The 22,843-nt window shown below is 41.9% G+C and overlaps 1 protein-coding gene across 6 annotated transcripts in view; it reads left to right on the forward strand.

Moving 5' to 3' along the window:
- The window catches only part of vps13d (vacuolar protein sorting 13 homolog D), a 117,185-nt gene that overhangs the window by 38,645 nt on the left and 55,697 nt on the right, over window positions 1-22,843 (forward strand). For 5 of the 6 annotated variants that reach the window (XM_028583732.1, XM_028583733.1, XM_028583737.1 and 2 more), the window contains 13 exons: window positions 1,877-2,929; window positions 3,527-3,617; window positions 3,742-3,868; window positions 3,961-4,141; window positions 4,449-4,673; window positions 12,434-12,584; window positions 12,726-12,924; window positions 17,760-17,931; window positions 18,103-18,218; window positions 19,778-20,002; window positions 20,087-20,376; window positions 20,853-20,986; window positions 21,482-21,637. In XM_028583732.1, coding sequence (XP_028439533.1) covers window positions 1,877-2,929; window positions 3,527-3,617; window positions 3,742-3,868; window positions 3,961-4,141; window positions 4,449-4,673; window positions 12,434-12,584; window positions 12,726-12,924; window positions 17,760-17,931; window positions 18,103-18,218; window positions 19,778-20,002; window positions 20,087-20,376; window positions 20,853-20,986; window positions 21,482-21,637 — 3,120 coding nt within the window. The remainder of the gene's footprint in view (window positions 1-1,876; window positions 2,930-3,526; window positions 3,618-3,741; window positions 3,869-3,960; window positions 4,142-4,448; window positions 4,674-12,433; window positions 12,585-12,725; window positions 12,925-17,759; window positions 17,932-18,102; window positions 18,219-19,777; window positions 20,003-20,086; window positions 20,377-20,852; window positions 20,987-21,481; window positions 21,638-22,843) is intronic. The other variant, XM_028583735.1, reaches the window with a different exon arrangement.

Raw genomic sequence — 22,843 nt, forward strand, 5'->3', positions numbered from 1 at the left:
AAGGGAATTAGTTTATCTCTATTACCTCACAGATAAAATTAGTAAACAACAGCATTAATACGCATCAGTACAACAGTTATGTCATTCTCTCACAACTCTACTGCTCTGCTACTCTAAATACTGTTTACATTCACTCATGAATTCCAACCTACTTTACCATTCTTTCCATCACTGTTAAATTAACTTTTATGAAAATCAACAGTTCCTGCAGATGTTTCACAAAAGCTACCATGAAAGAGATTACTTCCATTAATCTACTGGGAGGTTTTTAATGTGATCTATGCAGGAAGGGTTGAGTTTCATTTAAGTTTACACTGAATAAAATTATAAAGTAGAACAAATAGTATGAGTTAAATGATACATTTAGAGCTACAAAAGTTAACATATAATTGTAAAGAACATGTATGTCATGGCAGTTTGAGTTTCCAATAATTAATACAACTCCGATTTTTCTGTGATGGAATCATTGTAGCACATACTTCTGTGTCACAAAAAACAGTGTTGAAATGTGGGTCTCTTTTGACTATATTATGGGTCTTATGGGTCTGAAAATGTGACAATCTACTGGGTCAAAAATATACATACAGCAACCTCAACGATCAATTGTGGTGATAAAGTTATATCAATCAAATTTGCTTTTCTTTACCTCTTTAACTTCTCACTATGATTGACTACAGCTGGTGACATCTCTGAGCCCATTTAAATAGGGCTCATTTTAAACATTCATTAGACTCAACCACAAACGTAATGATGGACAAGTCTGAGTAGCTCAGCACGGATCTAAAGAGGATGATCATTGACTTGAACAATTCAGGAAAGTCACTTGGAGTCATTTCAAAGCAGCTACAGGTCCAAAGAACCACTGTGCAAACAATTGTTTGTAAGTATAAAGAGCATGGAACAGTTGTGTCACTGCCACGATCACGATCAGGAATATCACGCAAGCTATCAACTGCTTTGGAGAGAAAATTGGTCAGAATGGTCCGGAGTCGACCTAGAACCACCAAAAAGCAGGTCTGCAATGAATTAGAAGCTGATGGAACACAGCTGTCACTGTCCACAGTTAAGCGTGTTTTTACATCGCCATGGGCTGAGAAGCTGCCGTGCAAGAAGGAAGCCCTTGCTCCAGAAGCGGCACCTTAAGACTCGACTGAAGTTTGTTTTTGCAAGCTATTTGGCCACAATGACCAGAAACATTTTCAGAAGACCTGTAATAAAGTCAAAAAAGACCAAAATTTCATGACTGATTTTTGTGACAAAGAAGTATGTGCTCCAATGATTCCATTACAGAAAAATAGGAGTTGTATTAATTATTGGAAACTCAAACTTACATGTTCTTTACAACTGTATGTAAACTTTTGGCCACAACTGTACATATTGTGAGTATGACACGACTTCTGTTAATAGCAGGTATAATAATTCCAGTGGATATGAACGCTATTGTCTGACAATTGTGTAACATTGACTGTGGAAAAATTGGGAATAAAGACCTGTCTCTTATATAAGCCTGTTTCAGACAAAGGTCTGGCCAAATGTAGCAGCCTTTTTTAAAACTGACTTAGAACAGAATTGTTGGTCAATGTTTTTAAAGGCCCTGCACACCCATGGTAAACTTACACTGCTAATTATAATTAATTTGGCTCATTACACCTCATCTCATCACTTATTAAGGGAAGGACACATTATACTTATATCATTCTTAATGCATGGAGTTTAGTGTAATTCGGCATAGCGCTACCCATCCTCTAGTTGAGCAGAGGGGGAATCAGCCAGAATACGTGACATCTGTGTGAGTGTGCAGAGCCTTTACATGAAACTTTTGATTTGAGGTTACCGACTGGTAATTAATTGTAAAAATATTTGACACTGGTTATAGGTGTTCCTTTGCAAGCCTGTATATGAACAGGTCCTCCAGACATTGGACAATCTGTCCCTGATTGAGGAGCAACGTGTCACACCCAGTCAACCGCCTACACCCCCTCCACCAACTCCTTCTTCCACCAGACCTCACCGCTTTCCTGACCCGCAGGGAGGGCTGTTTGCAAGGGACCCTCCCTATATCAGCTTTACCCACTCGTCGCTTTCCTCTCCTTTGCCTCTGAACATGCACAAACCTGCTCTTGACACCTCATTCACTCAGCTAAAAATCACCTTACACGTGGCAGAATTGCAGGTCCAGCTTAGTGCTGACCTGACCCAGGGATCCCAGGGCTTGGTCAGTCTGCGCTTCCAAGATCTTGAGGGAGACTTTACCAAAGACCACCCTCATCTACTATCAGTCCAGCTGGCTCTGCGCTCGCTACTAATGGAGGACCTCCTGGAGCCGAACCCTGAGTCTAAGTACAAACATTTGATGGTGTCTCGCGGAGCTCCCAAGCCCTCCACCTTCAGTCCAAAGGAGTACCTTTCCCAAAGCTGTCCATCATCATCCAATGCCCTGTACCCAGACATGCCCCGCTCACTGCCTGCACACATAGAGGAAGCCCAGAATGTCTTCCAGCTCTACCAGAGGCATCCCAGCACCCCTTCAGCTAGCAGTCGCAAATCCAAGAGGGACCCGGACTGTCCCAGCACTCCACCTCCCTCTCCTACCCACCATACACCGTCCCCACAGCCAAGCCCAGACTTTGATGACTCTTTAGTTCATATCAATGTGCTGCTGGTGGACCAGAACCACCCAGAGTTCAAAACACGCTATGGCAGAGTGGGACGAAGCATCGATGTTGACTTTAACTGCTTGGACATTTTGATCACACTGCAGACCTGGGTGGTTATCCTGGACTTCTTTAGTATTGGCTCCACAGCGAATAATCATGCAGTGAAGGGGCTCCCTATGTCACCTCAACCTGAGCCAGGAAATCCTCTGTATGAGCCAGACATCAGTGAGGAGGAGACAACAGAGGCCGTCAACACTAAAGTCGACCTAAAGGTAGGCCACTGGACTCGGTGCATCTTGTTGTAATGGCTGGGCTGTCCAAAGGATACAGGTTAGGATGTACACTAGGAACAAATGTTGCAGATACCATCTGAAAAAATAGTGTTATTTCTATGTTTAAGCCACACAAGCTGCATTGCTCTAGGGACGGTAATGGTTCATCTGTCCATCCACCACATTGATGAATGTTATTTAATTATTTAATGAATTGTCATTACATTTTGTACAGGCATCTAAAGTATTTTGCCCAGAGGATGATAGCTACTGACTTTTCCTCCAGCACCACAGTAGTTGACACTTTTCAGAAATATCTCACAATCATTGGATAGATTTGTAAAATATAGAACAAATACTCAAGGGCATTACTCAGTGGAATTATGACAAAATAATCAATAGATTAATCAACAATATAAAAGTTACGGTTGTCAGCTGGTTAATGCATGGCTGGTTATTGCATGGCAGTACAACATCTAGTGTGGTGACTACTAACATTCTAATTGCTAGTGTCCCTCTGCCTTTCTTGGTGTGTCTTTAAAAGTCATTTCTGAAATGAATTTTCATGTCTAAACCTGTCCATGTTTTCATATTTAGGTTCATTCTTTGTCTCTTGTACTGAACAAGAAACTCAACGAGCTTGCCAGAGCAAGTGTGTCAAAATTATCTGCTCATCTGGAAATGTTGGGTGTGTATGAAAAAATGTACCGTGCTTAGAAAAAAACCAACACAACACAATTGTCTTTGATTTAAATAGGTTGACTTGTGAAAATAATCTGTTTAATGTTACCACATTGTGTCTTATAATTTAGATGGCAATCTGGCATTACAAGGCAGTTTAGGAAGTTTGTCCTTGAGTGACCTTACCCCACATGGTGATCTCTATCGAGAGCGCTTCACCACACGAGGAGGGGAAGCACTTATTTTCAACATCCAAAAGTAAATCTCATAACATAAAATTATTCTGCATGGTACTTAATAACTTGGAAGAAGTATTTCTTTAAGTCACCTTTCTATCCATGTCCTTTCAGGTATGGCCAGCCTGATCCTCACCTGGAGCGGGAATGTGACATCAAGGTGTCTTTGCAAATGGCCTCAGTGCAGTACGTTCACACTCAGCGCTTCCAGGCTGAGGTGGTGGCCTTCATCCAACATTTCACCCAGCTACAGGATGTCCTTGGCAGGCAGAGGGCTGCAATGGAGGGCCAGGCTGTAAGTAATGCCATTTGGGGCTCTTAACCACGATAGAGTCACATACTGGACCGGCGCTGTGTCTCTTTATGTTAGCCGTTTTCTAAAATACCAAGAACTGAAGCTGATGTGAATTCTCAGTTAAATTGATTTTAAAAAAATTACGGTGAAGAGCATCACAGAATGAGATGTAAATTAAGAGGGTATATTGAATTTTTCCCTACTCTTTACTCTGTCTTTTCTCTCTACCTTCTCTTGTCCTTTTCCCCTCTCTTTCAAAACATGTTCCTATTTCTCTCTGCTCTTTGTCTCCTCGTTCTCCCTGCAGGTGCGGGATCATCCTCAGCGGGCTTCCAGGGTTCTGTTGGATATTGAGGCCGGTGCTCCAGTTATTCTCATCCCAGAGAGCTCGCGCTCGCCAAGGGTCATTGTGGCCAACCTCGGCCAGCTGAGGGTGCAGAACTGCTTCTTGCCAGCTGGGGCTCATGGGACTTTTTCCCTCCGAGACAAGGTAGAGAAACTCACCATGGCACATGCCTTTTTCCCTTCTCTGGTGAGTCACGCAGCCCGTTCATCTACCCATGCAATACGCCCTGGCCGTCTCTTCTTTTTGTCTAATTTACTGTATTCATTTATGCATTGAATGGTACCCAAGTGCCTCACATTCATGATTACATCATTCCACTTGGTTTTTCATACTACCAACCACATAGCAGGCTCACTGAAAAGCAGTTGAAATCCTGCACTGATGATTTTTCATCATCTTATTTTAGTAACTGGCCTCATTATGTGAATCTGATCTGAAATGCTCAATGAATACAGCATTGCCTGATGGTTTACAGTAAAGTGTGGTACCATAACTATACCATGTCAACGTTTCTAATTGTCTGTGGTTTTGTGTAAATGTAATGTGTTTAAAGAAACGGTCCAGATGTATCAGATGAGATTTAGTCCAGGGCCCTATTATTAAAATGTGGCTTAACTAATCCAGTCTAGTAGGATGTTAGCCAGCTAAAGCAAACCTTTTAAGTCTCATAAACTGGCTAAAATTATGCTCTTAAGTGTCATTTCAATTGAAATTATCCTGTTAATTCTTATTTTAGCTACCTCAAATGAACCTGCTAATTCTTATCTAGTTAACTTGATTCCCCAAACTCAGTTAAATGATTGATTTGTTAATTTTGGGTGACAATATTGTAGTTGCAACACCTTAAAATGCATTACAAATAAGCCTATCAAAAGTAGTTAAAGATTATCAAAAATAATTATTATATTGAATAATATAACTTTATATATAAATATAACTGCCCTCGCCGCCTGGTTAGTATGCACAACCTGTACAGACGGTCCATCCCTCCTCAGCCTGTCCCTCTCAGGAGCCAGGCCTGAAGAGGTTGGCTTGAGTGGGCAGCACGCCTATCGCCCCCGCCTCCTGAGACAGAGCCCCCAACAACTGGGGAATGTTCTAGGGCCGGTCCGCTATCATTTGAGTCATTTCCATCAGGATGACCTGTCTCACCCTCTCACAGAGGAGCGATGTAAAAAGCAGCTTTCTTGGCCATGGCACATGTGCAAATGCGTCCACACCCAGCAGCGGATCTTCTCGCAGCGTTAGGGAGAAGCACAGCGGGCAGTGGGTGTTCTGCCGGTTGGCTGACAAATCTACCTCCACCTTCCCGAGGTCCAAATGAGTCCAAATCTGCCTTACCAACTCAGGGTAAAGCATCCACTCATATGGCAGGGGCCCGCCCCTTGATATGAGATCGGCGCCCCTCTTCTCCAGTCCAAGAATGTTGAGAGCCCTCAGAGATAGAGATGCCTGATGGTTAGCATATGGAATGTTTTGCAATAATTACATCAGTTCAATATGCAAAGATCCCAAATGGGTCAGAAATAAAAACCCTTCTCCGCCCACCCTCCGCCTGCTTTTGTAGCAGGTCATAGGATTACCTCCTTGACGCTTATGATCGGAGGAGGCATGCTGCAGAACTGGAGTGAAAAACCCAGTCATAGCGTCCTGTCTATCCACTCTGGTAATGCGCATATGCTCCGCCACTCCCCATAAAACTGTTTCGGGCCAGCTGCGTTGTGGTAGCTAACAAATTGATCTCCCCTCTCCGCCGCAAAACCTTTCATAAATGGCCCATGGGGGCTGAGCTAAATGTAAATGGACTGTATTTATAAAGCGCTTTTCTAGTCTTAACAACTATTCAAAGCTCTTTAACATAGTACAGGAACCATTCACTGTGGCCGAGGCTGCAGTAAAAGGTGCCGCCTGTGCACAGTGCGGAGTGTAAATCTCAACTCGGGGTTCAGTGTCTTGCCCAAGGACTGCAGGGCCAGGTATTGAACCCCCAACCTTCCGATTGGCAGGCGAACGCTCTACCCCTGCCCTGGTCCGTGAAAGCACCATTGCTGGCTCGTTTGTAGAATACACAGGTAGAACACACAGCAGCTGACACTGTTTCACTGTGATTAATCCCGCTCTCCGGTGGGGAGATCTGAGAGGGAGAAATACTGTAGCTGCACGTTCACCATCCCCACTCTGAGTTAAGCCAGTGAAAGGTGGGATAATGCAACCTGACATCTCAGCAGTTGCAGCAGTGGACACCTGTTCTGCAATAGATATTGTCCTCATTAATGATGTATTATTGTACCCACCCACAACCATCTAACCCTTATAACTGTAAACTGCTCATAACTAATATGTACAGTTGATTTGTAGGATTAACACATTATACTTATCTTGCATAAATTTAGCAATCCTTTTCCTAAAATCATACTAATTGGATACTATAATACTAGAAAATAATTTTGATAGCCATGGTTTTATATTATGTTTTTGTAATATATTTTAAGGTGTTTTGAGTTCAAATTATATGAAAAACCTTAAAAAAACTTATCATTTCAATCTCACTTGAAAAATGTACCTATGATTTATTTTGACTCAGATGTTTTAAATTTAACCGAAATAAATTAATTGTTTTAATTCAACTGTGTACATTTTGTAGTTATAATTCAACAGTGAATACATTTTAGTGTTCAACAGCAGTCATGATTATGTCAAAACATTTTCTAATAATGCCTGTAATGAAGGAAGTGAAAATGATTTAAAGGTCTAATATGTAATTCTGACAGCTAGCATTTAAAATAGTTACTGCAGTCCAAATTTAAAATACTGGAGAGAGCCTCCTCCCCAGCGTCAAATTTCAAGGGGGTTGCCAGGTTGCACTAAACCCAACGTCCCACAATGTCAATGTCAGCTAGAAGCTAGTCTTGCATTGCCAGACATTACTCCACAGCGCAGAGGAGTAGCTAGAGGCTGCTATGTTGACAGTTATAAAAGCCTGTGCTCTCGTGGAGCTCTGTACCCGATTGACAGTCACTTTTTATCAACTAAACTTCGACATCGCGGAGCTTTGTGCCTGACTGACAGCCACCCTTTCTTGGCTAAACGTCACTGCAACAGCCGCTAAAAAGACCCCGACCTCGCAGTAGTTTGTACCCAGTCACCGTTTGACGGCTACGGTCACTGAACAGAAGCGGGGAAAGAATTTTGGCAGGGGGGAGATTTCCGGTATTATTACTTTCCAGACCCTGTGATACAGCTTGTCTATACACTCGTCATTACACATTATGGTTGCAGTTTGTAACAAAGTGGGAATCATCTTATCACAACCTTGAAGCTGGCAATAGTAACGTTAGCCACAAGAATATTCCATAACATAATGTTACATACATTGCAGGGCAACCTGTAGAGAATGTAAGCTCTGTCCCAATCTAACACTTCAGGCTACAGGTTTCTTTTGCCAAAGTGAAATAGCATGATTCCATTATGAGGAAGTCAAACTTGTGGTTTCTGTCACATGATCGTCACGGTGGTTGTAAACAGCTGTGGCCCGTTTGCCTGGTTCTCTGGTAACATTAGCAGTTACCATGTGTTAGCATGGCGGCGTTAGCACCAGTCGGGATCCCTTCACCGGCTGTCTCATTTTTTTGCGAATAACTAACTTGAGTACTACAAGTAGCATATATTACATATTGGACCTTTTAATATGGAGTTCAACTTATAAAGAGCTAGTCATGAACCAGCTAACTGTAAATAAGATTTTTTATTTTATTTTTATTTTACTAGTTTGGGTTTAAGGCTGTGACCAAATTTACATTTTAAGCCACTTCCAGGCTTGTGTCTTATCACCAACAATCACATGAAGCAGTCAGTCTTGTGTGAAGAACAGGAGATAAGAGTTTTTGGAAAGAGGTACACTCTTTCATATGCATCTTGTGTTTTTCTGTGAAGAATTTTATACTGCATGCAAATTCCTACAAGGATCCATCCCATTACAAGGTACAATGGCATGCTTTTGCTTTGGTGTGGAAAAGGGTTGTCACAATAGTTTTACCTTTCAATTTCATCCTACACCAAGTTTTGCAGTACCAGAAACTATCCCTATAACACACTACAGGCAGCTGACAGATGACAGTTATGTCAATGTTTTCTTGAACATAGACAAAACAGTGTCACTCTTAGCTGCCCTTAGAAGCAATTGTGAAATGTGTGAGAGCATTTGGTCTGGGTTAAGGATAAATTATCCTCTATTTCAGAACCTCTGGTGATACAGTTTCAAATAATTTGGTGTTACATTGCTTTAGTTTTAACAAAATATTGTCCAGCACTGGTTTGCAGTTTTTCTGTTTGGGGTTGGTTATGTGTTAGACTGAGCTTTCTGCAACATGTGTTGCATGTATCTAAAGAAATACACCAACTTTCCAAGTTCCTTGACTGTGGTTGTATGACTTCATTTTTAAGTTTTTATTGAGATTTCTCAACATATACAATCTACAACATATAAAATTCATGCACCAACAACTAAGACAAGAAAGACTAAAAAAACAAAACATACATCACACATTTACATCACATATGACACTAACAAGCTTAACATAAGTGTCTTCATAACTGATAAACATAAAACTGGTGTGCAAAACTTTTATGCCCCCCCCCTCTGGCAGTGAAGGTAATTACCCAAACACTGTTGATGTCAAGGGAATACAAGAAGTGGAGAAGCTCCTTGTTGAATGACATCACCACGCAGGAACCTGGAGGCCCCTTAGCATGTTTGCTTGAGATATTTTTTTTGACAACTTAGAGTCTTTGTTAAGACTATAATAATAATAATAATAATAATAATAATAATTAATTTTATTTGCCGCCGCCTTTCAAGACACCCAAGGACACCTTACAAAACATTAAAAGCAAGCAGAGGGATAATGCTGATAGAATGATTCCAAGACTTTTGACTTGGGAGGAGGTGGGAATCGGAGAGACATCAACTGATATGGTGAACAGTTGGGTTTTGGAGAGTGTGGACTTTGAACCAATGAGGAAAACCTCGCTTTTATATTATTTCCGTTGCGTTTGAGAAAATTGATTGACATCCAGTTGCTGATAGCTTGTAGACAGGAGGTAAGGGCAACGGGGGCAAGAGAGGCGTCTGGTTTTGTGGAGAGGTAAGGGAAGAGAGGTGTTTGGTTTTGTGGAGAGGTAGAGTTGTGTATCTTGGCGTAACAGTGAATATTGATCCCAAAATTAGGTAGAATGTAGACAATGAAGGGCAGGGATCCCAGCACTGAACCCTGAGGAACACCATGGGTCCTGTGGCGGTTTTTGATGTAAAATGTTTTCCCTTAAATTAACTGTTTTCTGTTGTGTAGATATGACCTGATCCAACTAGTGCATTGTTATTGATCCCAATGGCAGCCAGACATTCCAGAAGAATTGTGTGGGAGATGGTGTCAAAGGCTGCGGTGAGGTCGAAGAGGATCAGGATGAATAAAAGGCTGCAAGTAGTGATAAGTTAGGACTTAGTGATAAGTTTTGTGATTTCTTCAACTGTTGGAGGCTGGAAGGTTGATAGGGGGGAGAGTGGTGAGTCCAGTGTGTTAGCCCAGGGTGGACTGTTGTGAACAGAAGCAGAATATTGGTAATTTTGGTACTGAAAAAGTCCAAAAATGTGACATCTGGCATCTGACTTTTTTAGTTTTTTTTATATGTTGTCATATAGGTCTTAAATTTCATTCATAAGTGTCTTTAAAAGGTCTTAAAAAGTCCTACATGTGATTGGGTGAAACCTGCAGAATCAATGACCATGCAGCATTTTCCTTGCCAATGTACAGTCTTAACTAAACAAAATGAATGAACTTCGGCTGCGGATCACCACTCATAAATAATGGACTGCAACGTCATGATTTTTACAGAAACAGGATAACAACAGCTCTGTGCAACAGCAAGCGCATGTTTCGCCATGGTTGGCTTTTACGGACAATAAGCGTGACTACGAAAGTGACAGACACAAGTGGAGATGACATTACCCACACAGTTTTTGATGCATGGATTGTGCCATTTAAGGGATTACCAGTAGAAGGAGCAGGCTACTCTCCCTGTCGCTGCCAAACCGTGAGGATATTTGAATGGATTTGATAGGGACTCCAGGCGAGAGACCAGCGTCGACTAGGCGGTGAGTGCATGTTAAAAACATCTTCCGGTGGCCATGTGGCAGTGGTATATGTTAGAATTCACATACAAATTAAGTGTAAACTAAGTACGTTGCCTTACAACAGTGTGATACACACTTTGTCACTAACTAAAGCCGAACTAAGTTCCTCGTCACCACCTGCACACCGTCGCCGTCAGTGTGACTTTACTTTTCCCCTAACTTAATTGAACACGAGTACAGTGCATATATGCTCATTGTGTGTATGTTCTTTTGCTAGTCTTACTAATTAATGTGTGGATAATAATATATAACATGCTTAGAAATTATTAATTAGATCAACAAACAACGTAGCTTGATCAAGGTTTCCGTTTCTGCCCACTCTGAATGTTTACAGTTGCCAGGGCAACAAAAATGAACGTCCATTCCCTCAAACAATACAAACAAACAACTATTAAGGGTTTTCTACTAACGTTACAGGAAACAGGATGGTACTTGAGTGACATTTACCCATGAAAGAATAAATAATTCAGTCATTTAGCTGGTCTTCATAGTTTTGCCTGGGTAAGAGCCAACTGAAGAACGCAGCGCCAGCCCACACAGTGAGATCATGCCTTTGACTCAAATCGGCTGCTATCTGCAAAGATACAAAATTTATATTTCGGATTTTATCAGAATCAGCTTTATTGGCCAAGTAATTGTAAACACAAGGGAATTTGTGTCCAGCTTTTTGTTGCTCTCAACCCAGAATCGGAAATAACGTTATGTTAAAAATTAATCTCAGTCACGCGTACGTGTGGTGGCGTACTTATCAACAACGATGTAGTCTCTCCACACGTTAGAGTCACACGACCGTCTCATTCAGTAGGTTATCCGTGGCACAATCCACTCGCCATACACAGTTAACTAATCACTCACCGGACCCTCCCCCTCTCACACACATTGGCCAACTCTCTCATTTTTCAACATGAAATTGAAATGTGGTCAAATTTGTAGGTCGCATATGTGCGAGTTGTTGTAAAAAATACTTCAACTGTCTCAAAAATCTGTCACAAAATGCAACCATTTGATCACAGTCTGGAGCCCTGCACTTTATGATTTTTTCTCCTAACTGTCAACATCAACTGGCCTGTACATGCATCTTGGTTTAATCAGTGTTAATCTCCGTTTAAGTCATGCACTAAATACACTGATCAGAGAACTTACTGGCAAAAGTTGGTATATTTTTTTGATATTGAATAAAAAAAAATCACATTTGATTTTTACTTTGCTGTCATTGAGAATGTCCCGGTGTTTGACCCACTGGATTAAAATGTTCACAAATAATAGCTTGAATACTTTTTTGTAAAAAGGTAGACTTATTTATTTAAGTTACAAACGGTAGAAAAGACTAGCTCCCTGCTGTGTTGAACGGTTTTCTTCTGGCTCAGAAGGTAATGGCATAATGTCATTCAGTTATTTCTTAAAGAGGATTTTAGTGAGCTATCACCTTTAGTGAACAGTAGGTACATTGACAGGCCAAAACCACCTGTTCTCTTACACTGATCATTGGCACAACCCGAGCCTTGAGTTTTAGCACTGTCCTCTACTATTTAGAAGTTAATAATGAGGATTGTTAAGGTCTTTCCAATTGTAAAACAAGGCATAGAAACGGAGTCATTAGTATTTATAAAAACATGGTTAAATACGTTGTCGTGTTTATGTTGTGCTCTTTGGCCTCTTTAAAAATTAAGTATGTGCTTCTGTGATTATGTAATTATCATATTGCTAACTGGATTTGATGTGCAATGTCTCACCTCTTTCTTCTCTCTTGAAAAAGGAGCGTGTGCGGAGTGCAACAGGGAGGAGTAGTGAGCAGAAGCCTAAGAGCCCCCCCTCCAGTTCCTCCTCCTCCACAGGGTTTTCCCTCGGCAGGCCCCAGGCCCCAGACACAGCGAGGGCCTCTGAGGTGGATGAACCTCACAGCTTAGGTTAGCATCGCTGTGTAGTTTGAAAGAGCCATACAGTGCATCAGTGCAAGTACTTAATGTAGGAGGTAGAGCTGAGACACTAAAATAGCTGTTAATAAAATAAATTGCTGTTTGTGCCACTCTGTGTGTTTTTCCCATTAGAAGAGCATGTGTGCCTGCTGGACTGCATTGCTCTGGATCTGCAGGAGATGGATATATTTGCTGCAGAGCGTCTGCCCTGTGGTAATCCTCCCGAATCCTCAGACCTCATCTTTCCTTCCTACTCTGTCCGTCGCACCGGAGACAACCTGCTAAAAGACTGCTGCCGCCTCAAGCTTAAAGTGGAACGCAACCTGGACAAGTATGCCCTGCTTTTAGTTTTATTGGTGGCAAAAGTTATGGCCTTTTTGACAATGAATCAAATTATGGAGGGCTATGGTTCTGGACATGGTCTCCACTTGTCTGTCTAATTGTTTTTATTGTTGTCATACTGGTATCTCTGTCTAAATAACATACTTGATAGAAACATTTGACTTCTACCTTATACTGTACAACAGTCCCAACCCAATAGTGGCTTGTGGGCCAAAGCCAATCCTAAAGATTGGTATTGAGGCTGACACCAGAAACACACCGCAGGTGTAAGTGTCATGTATAGCAGCCTATTTCAGCGCCCATGTTATCCAATCTCTACGGCCACAAGTGTATGTGTCAAGCTAGGCAGGTAATCACATACAGGAAGACCACCGTGCAGCCGGATACTTTACAAAAATAGAACACATTTCAAAATAAAACAGCCAGGTTTATGGTGATTTTGGCTGTCTTGACTTCTCACAGCGAGACGCGATCAGGCACACGGCCACATATAGACTACAATTACCACAGTTTTCCCCACTCATCCCGTCTCTTTCTATCGGGGAGAGAGAGAGAGCAAGAGAGAGAGAGAGAGAGAAGGATCGCTTTGTGTGAAAGGCCAGGCGTACGATCAGGTACTTATTTACACTACCATGTGTTCCCAGTGTAATCTCGGCATATTTTAAAGGATCTGTATCGACTAAAATTAAGTCGATGAAATCCAGTCTTTCTTTACACTACACTACTTAGTTTGGACACCTCAGCCTGCAGCACGGCTCTCCTAAATGAAAGTGCAGCATTTTCACTGCTTATGAGAGTGAAAAGTGTCTGAATGTAAACATTATTTAGGCACACCGGTGCCGATGACTCCCGAGTTTGAGGTTGGCAATATACATACAGTGGGGGAAATAAGTATTTGACCCCTTGCTGATTTTGCAGGTTTGCCCACTTACAAAGAATGCAAAAATCTACAATTTTAATCATATGTACATTCTAACAGTGAAAGACAGAATCCCAAAGAAAATTCCAGAAAATCACATCATATGAATTTATTAAAATTGATAACCATCTGATGAGGAAAAACAAGTATTTGACCCCCTGGACAAACACCATGTTAATATTTTGTAGAAAAGCCATTATTGGCCAGCACAGATGTCAAACGTTTTTTATAGTTGGTGACAAGGTTTGTGCACATTTCGGCAGGGATGTTGGCCCACTCCTCCCTGCAGACAGCCTCCAAATCATTCAGGTTCCGAGGTTGTCGCCTGGCAACTCAATTTTAAGCTCCCTCCAAAGATTTTCAATCGGATTCAGGTCTGGAGACTGGCTAGGCCACTCCAGAACCTTGATGTGCTTCTTCTTCAGCCACTCTTTTGTTGCTTTGGCGGTGTGCTTAGGGTCGTTGTCGTGCTGAAACACCCATCCTCGACCCATCTTCAGCTCTCTCACTGAGGGAAGGAGATGTCGGTCCAGAATTCCACGATACATGGCCCCGTCCATCCTCCCCTCAATACGATGGAGTTGTCCCGTCCCCTTGGCTGAAAAGCACCCCCAAAGCATGATGTTGCCACCACCATGCTTGACGGTGGGGATGGTGTTCTTTGGGTTGTACTCGGTGTTCTTTGCCCTCCAAACACGACGAGTTGAGTTGAGGCCAAAAAGTTCTATTTTGGTCTCATCTGACCACATCACCTTCTTCCAGGCCTCTTCTGAGTCGTCCAGGTGGTGAATGGCGAACTTCATGCGGGCCTGTACATGTTTCTTCTTGAGCAGGGGGACCTTGCGTGCGCTGCAGGATTTCAATCCATGACGGCGTAGTGTGTTACCAACCGTTTCTTTTTATAACTGTGGTCCCAGCTGCCTTCAGTTGATTCATCAGTTCCCCCTTGTGGTTTTGGGATGATTCCTCACCGTTCGCATGATCAGGGACACCCCACGAGGCAAGATCTTGTGTGGAGGCCCAGACCGAGGAGGTTGGCGATGGTGTGGTGCTTCTTCCATTTCCTGATAACTGCACCGACAGTTGATCTTTTCTCTCCAAGTTGCTTTCCGATTCTCTTGTAGCCCATCCCAGCCTTGTGCAGATCAACAATCTTGTCCCTGATGTCCGTGAGAAAGCTATTTGGTCTTGCCCATGGTAGTGATGTTGGATGCTGGTTGTTTGGGTGTTCACAGGTGTCTTTTATACAGGTAACGAGGTGAGGCAGGTATATTTGATGTAGATAATTGGTTCGGATTGGGGCTGTGTCTTAAAGAAAGACTAACTGGCTTGTAGGAGCCAGAATACTTGCTGTTTGTCCAGGGGGTCAAATACTTGTTTTTCCTCATCAGATGGTTATCAATTTTAATAAATTCATATGATGTGATTTTCTGGAATTTTCTTTGGGATTCTGTCTTTCACTGTTAGAATGTACATATGATTAAAATTGTAGATTTTTGCATTCTTTGTAAGTGGGCAAACCTGCAAAATCAGCAAGGGGTCAAATACTTATTTCCCCCACTGTAGTTTGCTAAACCTACTAATTATCAAGGAGCAGTGACCAAAACATTAAAGTTGCAGCTCCTGATTTTTATTAGGAACTGACAGCTGGCGTCAGGTCTTATCTCCTACTCCTACTACTAATTCATGTGAATTCCGTGAGTAACTGGAAAAAAAAGGCCCAAGTTAAACTTGGCTGTTATCAGGTTTGTATGCTGTCTGTACTCAGCCAAAGATCATTTGTGAGGGAAGAAGCTTCACTATGTACCACCTCTGATCAATCGCTGATTCCACCACTCCCAACAGAGTGAAAAAATAAGGTGTCTCAAATTGAGTAGCTTGAAGCTGTTGTTTTATTTCACGTTTATTTCACACGTCATCAATGTATCATTAAACACAATCTCATAAAGTACAATGATCATATATGAGCCACGTGAAATGGGGAACCCCAAATAAGCTACTAAAAGCTTTTTGGAGGGGGCCCGATAGCCATAAACAACAACAGATAATATAAAAAACCAAAAACACAGAATAGACAATAGAAAATACAACAAAATACAGACATACTTAAACTAACATAGATAAATACTATAAACCGACAGACGATCCCAGCACAAACTATAGCATTTAAAGAATAATCAGCAATCATATGTTATGAGCAATTTTTCCTTTAGGCTTTTCTTGAAGATGGAGACAGAATACGACACTTTCAAGTTTTCATCAAGCTCGTTCCAAATCTGCAGTCCCCTACAAACTATACTCCGGCTCGTACGTTTTAACCGTTGTTTTTTTGCCAGTAATTAGGTGTTTTTTCCTTGTGTCATAAGTGTGCAGTGGACGATTTATTGGCATAAACTCACACAAACCGTAGTTTAACCTATGGATAACCTGGAATATCATGCAGGAATTCTGAAAGACGTTATATTCGGTAAGCCTTAATATACTCAGACAACGAAATAGAGGATGATTCGAGGTATTGTGCTCGGACCATGTTAATGCCGTATGATTTTTTTTCTGTAAAATCTGTAGGTTTTTCAAGTGGCTGGGAAAAGTATTACACCATATGAAATTACAATAGTTTAGGCTCAAACTACGTTTTGTATGAGGTGAAAAGTGCTGAGTGTGGGAGAAAATGTCTTAACTTAAAAAATAACCCAACATATTTAGATCAGTTTTTTGTTAGATGATCAATATGACATTTAAAATTTAAACATTCATCAATATAAACACCAAGGAATTTAGTGGTATTTACTCTTTCAATAATTTGGTTGTTTATTTTAAGACAGACATGCCTGTTTTTCATTTGATTTTTGTTGGAATGAAACACAATGGAGTTTGTCTTTTTCATGTTAAGAGATAGTTTATTACACCGAAACCAAATTTCTACATTTCTTAACTCTATGTTTTAATGTGTTGGGTACATATTCAGGGCCAAAACACTTGATCATACCTATTTACAAAACATATAGGCTTGCATCTCCACTGCACCTGTCACATGACAATGCTGAGAAACACGGGCTGAAGGTTTAATGTAATTGGTGACTCCTGCTGTACAGCTTATTTCCCAAAAACTGATGAGTAGAGGTTGAAACACCATGCTAAATAAATGGCAAACTTTTATTAAATTTTCTTAAAACGTGTTACTCCTTAATGCTTCAAAATACAAGTGGAGTTCCAGGGTAGCCTCTAGCTCACCCAGTGGGAGCGTTCGCTCCATTTTGGCTGAGTCCTGCAGCGGCCTGGGTTCGAATTCGACCTGTGGCCCTTTGCTGCGTGTCATCCCCCATCTCTCTCCCCCTTTCAAGTCTATCCACTGTCACTATAATAAAGGGAAAAGCCCCAAAAAATAATCTAAAAAAAAAAAAAATACAAGTGGAGTTTAAAAACACCACCCATATTTTTGTTAGATTCATTAGCATAGATAAAGCTGCATCAAGTCATTTTGACCACTATGGGGAGAAAGACTTTCTTGCAACAATGCAACTTTTTGTACTTTTGTCCAATTAATTTGTTATGGCTTACACGTTATCAAATAGTTGCCTTGTTATACATGCAGCTGAAATAGACTAACGTTGGCATCCTGTTGGAGTTTTCGTTCCTACCAGCTGAAGTCCAGTATTTATTAGCATCATTTGGCTCTAGTGTGGAGTCTTCAGCGTCCCACTGCTTGGCACAGAGCTTTAATATTTCAGCATTATGCCTCCTGTTTTACACTGATGCAAGTCTTTTCCATGTGTATTGGAGCTGGCTTATAGAGAGCAGTTGTTCCCTAGAGACATGGCTTGGTTTACTTTGAGACAGCATTTATGAATGTAGGCAGTGTCAGTGTAGGACCATACTCATAATGTGTTGGTTCATGTTGTCAGGGAACTGAGCCATGCAGTACCTGACATGTCCATCCACGGCAGCCTGTCATCAGTTCTCTGCTCTCTGGACCTGGAGCACTACCAGCTGATCAGAGGGCTGCTGGAGAACAACCTGGGGGAGCCTGTGGAAGACTTTCTGCGGCCCTACAACCTGCAGGACCCCAGCACCTATGTGAGAGAGTTGTTTACTGCAGCCTATGCAACATGTCTATACTTTTTATAGTTTTTTCTGAGGACACTCTCTGTCTCTTTTAATGATCATTTTGTCAATATTATGATGTCATTGTTCCAAGTAGTCCCCTGTATGTCTTAGTTGATGAACTGCTGTTTTGTCTCTGTTCAGACTGTGTTAAGTGGAGATGTCTATACCAACTTGTCCTTCCTTGTGGACATGATGGATGTCAGTCTGGAGCTCTTGGACAGCCCCACACCCACTGAACAGAAACACTCATTAGCAAGGTGGGCCTTTTTTCTTTCTTTTTACAAGGGTGGGCCTGCTTTGATATGAAAGCCAAACACCAGACTGGACCGGTATACCCAATTTTATGTTGCACTTGACTCACTTGGGAGAGTCCCCTCCAGTCTACATGATGGCACTAATGCACCTTTATGCTAGTTAACCGTAAATAAGAAGAAAAGGTAGCAGAGAGTAAAGTGCCACCACAGTCAGCAGGGCTACATCTTGTTTTTCAGCGGATTCAAATCCAAAGTATTGCGACATTAGCACATTTTTGGTTTTCTTTGAGACTTACTCTGCCATGTCTCATCTCGTCACCCCAAAAACACACATGAAATTTCTAGTAAACAAAGAGAAGCTCCCACCTCTACTGGCATCTCCTTCATGGTCTGTCAAACGCTAGTGCCTCCTTTAAACAAACATATTACCATCTTAATCACATTGTCATCTTGCTTTTTACTAATGCAATGTAAATTGGAATTAGGGCCATGAGGCTGTCGGAACAGGTCATGGATGTTGGCTACTTTTTAATTTGTGTCATAATGACAAATGCTGGATTGCATCAAATCAAGCCGGTTTAAGCTTGTACACCGGAGTAGAACAGCGAAAGCAACAATCATACCTACTCTACTTCTTACAGCCCTATACAGATTTAATTTAGATTTGCCTTTTTCCCAAATATATGAAGTATACATGCGATGTACTATGGAAACTTCTCAGGTCACACAAACCTAATCGTCTCTCACGCTGACTTCTCTCACAGAAGTCCAGATGCCAGCATTTCTATTAAATACAAATCCAGAATCATACTGAAATAATATCAATGACCTCAAAGCCTCACACAACAACACATTCACCAGGTCTTAGGCCAGTACCATGGTACACAGTGTGAAGGCACGAATCATTTTACAGCTTCTGTGTTGCCAGATGAGCTCAAAGAGCCCCTGTCATACTCCTTTTCAGTGTCATTTTGAATATCTCTTGGGGTCTACTACAATAGGTTTACATGTGTTGATGTTCAGGAAACATATGTTTCTTATACTGCCCATTGCTGCAGCTCCTCTGCCTGAAACACTCTGTCTGAGCTCTGCCACAAGCACAAGCCACTGGGTGGGCTGTGCAATGGGCAAGACATATGAAAAACTGGGCAGGCATTCTCAATCAGTGACATCATTAATTGAGGAATTTCAAACAGGAATGTGGACAAGTTTTCTGGCAGTTGAGAAAAAGTGCCATCTGTGGGAGAGAGCTCCATTTGGAGTGAAATGTTTTTTTTGTACTTTATACATCTATTACATACACAAACAACTATATAACACACAAAAAGATGGGAAAAAGCTTAATAGGGGCTCTTTAAGAATCTGTTTCACTGCTCTCATCAGCATTGCTGATGGATGTGGGGGGTGTGCTCAGAAATGTGTACTGAAGATAGCTTTCATGGACTGGTTGTAGACTGGGTTGCTGTGTTTTGTCATGGTTGACAGTCGTATTAAGAACTTTATCTACAGTAGAGTTACCAATGATGCCTTTTTAATATTTGGTTTGTATTTCTCTTGCACAGGTTTGACTTTATGAAATCCAAGCTGCTCTTTGAGAGTTTCTCCAATGGATCCAAGTCTGTCAACTTGGTGTCTCATTCCCTGCTGGCATACGACACTCGCTGCACCGGGCCCAATGCAAGCTCTGCTGGAGTTGATGGGGCGAGGCGCAATGTCTTTGACTGCATCCTGCAGCCCTCCAAAACTGGCACTAACCGGGCGTCACTGCAGCTGGAACTGCATTACAGGTATCACTTGACAGTTGTCCAAACAGAAGTAGAAATGGATCTTTTAGCTGGTGTTAGGTAGTAACACACAATATGTTCCTGCAGATCCACCCGGGACTCGTCCTGCTTCACGGTGGTCCTCAACAACCTGAGGGTCTTTCTCATCTTTGACTGGCTTCAGCTGGTGCAAGACTTCCTGCGGCTGCCAGGGGAGAAGGCGGTGGGCACTGCTGAGCCTTGTCAGCGCTGGCCCAGTCACACCAGCACGGATTCAGGTCCTAGCAGCAGCACCGGGGCCGTCATGCCAAAGACAGTCAAGAGTGGTGTGGTCACCAAAAGGTCCACAGTGCCGGTCACCCAGGACCGCTGCCTGGAACTCAAGATCAATGTCACAGGTCAGAGAAGAGTGAGCCCGCACAGAGAATAAAGAATGTACCATGTACACATGCAGGCTCTTCTAAAGCCAACCCTCACAGCCTGTATGGATCAACTACGGACCATTCTGTCACTACTGTATATTCATCGTCACACTTCATAACCGGAGCTATGAGCTGGGCCCTCCCATACATGATTTTCCACTAAAAATGAAGAAAGCACCTAAATAGCCAGTGAGCTCACAGGTTTTGTTTAGTCAGTATTTACATTTTCATTAATGAGGGTCATTTGTTGTCAACTGATACAACTGTGTGTAGCATATTTCATTTCAAGTATTTCATAAATATAAAAATGCTATTGAACTGTCCTTTTGACAAAATAAAATGTTGTTCGACAGTAAATGTTCTTCTTAGACTTTGAACTTATCCAGAATAAGTACATTGATTAGGAGCTCCTGCATGTGGACCTTAATGATCTGGCCTGTGTGTGTCTTCAGGCACAGAGTTTGTGGTCGTGGAGGACTCGTCTTGTCTGGATACCAACGCCATCATTCTGAAAGGCACCACTGTCCTCACCTACAAACCGCGGCTGCTGGACCGGCCCTTCTCTGGCAGCCTGGCAGGAATAGAGGTTATCTCCCACTGTCAAACAATACTACTTACACTAATAGTTGAGGATTCATTTAACCAAGTATACCAATCTCACAGAGACTACTTAAAATAGATTGCAAATTAACTCAAATACTGCTGCTACTATTCAACTTTATTTATAGTGTCAAATCATAGCAAGAGTTACCTCAAGACACTTTATAGATAGAGTAGGTCCATCAACACACATGTAATTTACAAGGACCCAACAATTCCCCCCAAGAGCAAACATTTAGTGCGACAGCAGCAAGGAAAAACTCCCTTTAAACAGGCAGGCACCTCAGACAGAAGCTGACTCTTAGTGGGCAGCCATCTAATGCAAACATATTATTATTAATGCTCCATTAACCTACTTGTACTTGTTAACATTTATAAAGCTCAAACTCCTCCCCAACCCCCTCCTACCCTTGATAGACACAAAGTATGGAGTGTCGCTCAGGACAAAGTGATACTTGTGGTTTTTGTATGCACCCCCTAGGTGTTCTCATGTCGGCTGGGCAGTGAGCTGGAGACGGCCTTGTCCATAATTGACCCAGTCAACATCCAGGTGGAGCTGTGTGGGAGCCCCACATACCAGAGCAGCTCCGGTCTACTGGACGCCTTCAATGTGGAGGACATCCCACCGCTGCTGGAGGTCAGGCATTAGCACAGCACAACTCATCAGCTCAACCAAAATTAGATTTGCAACATGTTACTGGGTTACCTGGCAGCAGAGTCAGGTGGGATAGGCTTACTGTCACTGTGGGAAAGGGGGCTTACTGCAGAAACAAAACCATAGCATAAAACGGAGCATACTCTCCGTACAGCTGCTTCTCCACCAACATGTTCTACAACTTTTCAAAAAACTAGAAGGTTCCTTAAGCCCATTGTTGACTGCGTTTTCACCGCAGGCTAAAGACTGGTGAAGATTAGGCACATTAGTCCGCTGCAGTATACAGCAACATGACAGGACGAGGGCTGCTGGGGGTGCAGGGGTGAACACAGTGTGCAGCCTGCAGCTCAGTGAGCCCGCCCGTTTCATCTCAAAAACACTTGGAAAAAGAAACAACCTTAGGTTTTGTCTCATAGCGACTGCATGTTGCATGTAATTAATGGGATGGAGAGGAGGAAAATGAAACTAAGAGTATCCCTCTCCACAGTAAATCATCTGTTTGATGGTCAGTGTTGGGAACGTTACTTTAAAAAAGTAATTAGTTATAGTTACTCACTACTTGTTCCAAAAAGTAACTGAGTTAGTAACTGAATTACTCTATAATAAAAGTAACTCGTTACCAGGGAAAGTAACTATTTGCATTATTGTTACAAAAAAAGTTGCTATATGTCAAAGAATTTGGATTTTTTTTAGCAGTTTTCACAATTCAGTTGAAATGAGTAGAACAGCAGGTGTTTGTACATAACTTTCGATATTTATTTCACGTCGACAGACAGCAAGAGGTTTATCCAGCATTTCAAGTATTATCTTTGTAAGAAAAGTAAACAGTTATACCATATAAACTTATATGACACATATACTTTTAACAACATACCTGCCTATCATATGGTTGACTTCAGCCTGTGTCATAGGTTTTTGTTGTGAGGCACAAAGATCTAGCTTTTGCTGCTTGGAGGACTTTGCTCCGAGTCCTTCTTTGCTAGTGGATGGCGAGCTATCATCTGTGGTGGAGGTATCGGTGTTTTTGGCCACTAGCTTTGCAGATGCGTGTGTCGTTGTGAGAGTTGCTTACAACGGATGTCGACAAAGTCTTCGCTCCTGGACGTAATGTACACATTACATGCACGTTCTTGCCTTTGACCACAATGAATTTGAAGTAGTGCTTATATCTCCACCTTGAAAATGCCA

The sequence above is a fragment of the Perca flavescens genome, chromosome 7, assembly GCF_004354835.1.
Source record: "Perca flavescens isolate YP-PL-M2 chromosome 7, PFLA_1.0, whole genome shotgun sequence".
Classification (NCBI taxonomy): Eukaryota; Metazoa; Chordata; class Actinopteri; order Perciformes; family Percidae; genus Perca; species Perca flavescens.